Source organism: Pteropus alecto, unplaced genomic scaffold (assembly GCF_000325575.1).
Source record: "Pteropus alecto unplaced genomic scaffold, ASM32557v1 scaffold224, whole genome shotgun sequence".
Taxonomy (NCBI): domain Eukaryota; kingdom Metazoa; phylum Chordata; class Mammalia; order Chiroptera; family Pteropodidae; genus Pteropus; species Pteropus alecto.
In genome coordinates this window covers 1,353,838-1,356,429 of record NW_006436289.1, presented here as the reverse complement: position 1 = coordinate 1,356,429, position 2,592 = coordinate 1,353,838, and the positions used below count along the sequence as shown (strand labels likewise).

General features: G+C 35.8%; 1 protein-coding gene across 5 annotated transcripts in view; it reads right to left on the bottom strand.

Moving 5' to 3' along the window:
• The window catches only part of SIK3 (SIK family kinase 3), a 215,824-nt gene that overhangs the window by 104,179 nt on the left and 109,053 nt on the right, over positions 1-2,592 (bottom strand). For all 5 annotated transcript variants that reach the window (XM_015590132.2, XM_015590133.2, XM_025047456.1 and 2 more), the window contains one exon: positions 1,073-1,189. In XM_015590132.2, coding sequence (XP_015445618.1) covers positions 1,073-1,114 — 42 coding nt within the window. In that variant the 5' untranslated portion in view covers positions 1,115-1,189. The remainder of the gene's footprint in view (positions 1-1,072; positions 1,190-2,592) is intronic.

Sequence of the window (2,592 nt, the reverse complement as noted above, 5' to 3'; positions counted from 1 at the left end):
AGCAGCTGGTGCCAGAGAAGAGCCATAAAGCTGTAGCCTTAACCACACATACTAACATCACAACATGCTTTCTTTTCTATAAAACTAAGACGACGAGAGCTTGCCCATTGTGCCTTGGATGTACTTTCTCCACTTTTAACATGGCCCTGTTTCTGGGCCAGTACCCATTTACTGCAACTAACAGCAGCAAATGAACTGAGTGGGTGACCACTTCCTGCAGTAGTAGGTGATGGCTGCTCTGGTAGAAAGCAGTGAGGAGGACTGGCTCTCTGCAGATGCAGAGCTTATAGCTGCCAACACAAAGCAATTTGAGAAGTCCCCCAAAGCCCCACCTCTCCCAAAATATCTCTTCCACCAGCCTGCTAAGGCAAGATCCTCCCCTCTATCTGGCTTCAAATTCCAGCCATTAGATTTATTGCTCTTGCAGTAAGGGTAGTTATCATGTTTGATGATGGTATGGAATACATATGTTTCTTGGGAAGGTAAGAAAACTAGATTAGAAATCTCTTCCATTACACAAACTGAATCTCTTGGTTATCAAAATAATCAAATACTATCTTGAAAAACTAAAAACTAAGTCAGGACCCTACTAGAATAGAAAGGAGGTAGATTCTGACTGACATAAGAAACCATCTTAAAATATCCTTTGCAATAATTTTTAACATGATCACAAAAATTAGTATTTAAATCATGTTATAAAAATAATGTTATATTCATGTCTAGCTTTTCATCTCTAAAATTTTCAGTTCCTTTTGGGTTTCCCATTCTGTTTTAGGATTCTGACCTAAATAAATAAGTTATCATCTTCTGAATAATCTTTTTGTGTAATTCTCACAAAGAATGGCATCCAAGTTTTACAGAACAAATTAAAAACACTTACCTGGGTAAGACCCTAGTAGCAAATAGCCAGAAGAAACATGACTACTGAGTTGGGGAATAAAAGGGTGAGGAAAATAGTAGGATGAATATATGAACACGGAAACAAAAAGGAGTTGCAGATGTTCACCCACCCACCTTTTCTTCAAAGGCTGTTTTTTTTTGTTGTCATACACTACACCACTAGTGATCCTACCTGGTAAAGCCTGATGATATGGGGGTGGCAAAGCATCTTCATAATTTGAACTTCCCGAAAAATCTTCTTCAAATTTTCTTCATCTAGCTGGGTCTTATCTATGATCTTGATAGCAACCTGAAAACAGAGAAGAAAAATTACTCTGATGCATTATTAAAAACAGTTTATTAAGGAAAATTAAATCTACTTTAAAACATTATATTCCACAAAATACAAGCTGCCAGCATTTTATTTACAGAATGTCGAAGAAAATGAATTTATCCCTTTTTAAAAGACAGGAAATGGATTTTCGTTTCAAAGGAACAGACTCCAAAAGCTAACGGGTCTTCTGCCATTTCTTAAATTTGCTCCTACAGTAAAATCCCATGACAATATTTCATTACTCCATAGATGTGGTTACAGTCTGGGCAGATCATGCTTTGGTACAGAAAATGGTATGTAGGGCCTCTTATTCAGATAAGAAGCTTATATTATAAGTACATGATGATTTAGTTAAGTTCAACTAGAAATTCCAAAGGTGTGTTCCACATCTCACCAGGTGCTTGCACAGCTCAAAAATAGTGGTGGTGGCGGTGGTGGCGGTGGTGGCGGTGGTGGTTGTGGCAGCAGCAGTTACCATATACTGAACATTGACTGTGTGTCAGACATAATTCTTAGTGCTTTGCAAGTATGAACTCATTTAAACCTCACAACACCCCATATTACTATTAACTGATTAACAAATATGGAAACTGAGACACATAGAAATTAAGAAATTTACCCAAGATTAAGTAATTTACATTTCTATGTGGTAGATTCAGGATCGAAACCCCAGTGGCTTGGCTTTAAAGTCAAATTCTTAATGGTAATGCTATAAAAATCTGAAGGTCTTTCTGTACTGTATATATACTGCTTCAGCATAAAACATCTTTTTATTTTGCTCATTATTCTTAAGATATCCAGCAGCACATACATTTTAAAACAGAATGAAAGATGAAGGCCTTTTGTAAAAAATTTACTATATCTAAACTTCCTCTTTATTCTTAGTGAAATACTCAAAATATTGTAGTGCTCCAAAATATCTCTATATGTCAGTTTCAATTACTCAGTCAGCATGTAATCAATGAATATTAGTTGATGAAGTGCAAAGACTAGGTAAATACGAGCCACTTTCAATTTTTAAAATTCTATGATTCTGTATGCTGGGAGAGGTAAAGAAAACTTACTGAAGAAAAAAAAAAAAACAAAGAAAGCAAAATATAAACACTAAAAATGTTTAGTTCAAAGAAATACTGTATGGAACTACATACATGGTAGATGAATCAAATGTATGATGACCCGCATTAAAGTAACTTAGTTTGGAGTTGTTTCAGATGTTAGAATGAGGAGTAATAGGAGACAGGCACATGAAGACAAATTTTAGCTCCATTCAAAGAGTCTATAAGCCTTGCCTAATGATAGAATGAGCTGGGAGTAGCTTGAGCTACAAAAAATTCATCAGACACTGCCTTAACTTCAAGGAGCTCACAATTTAGGGAAAG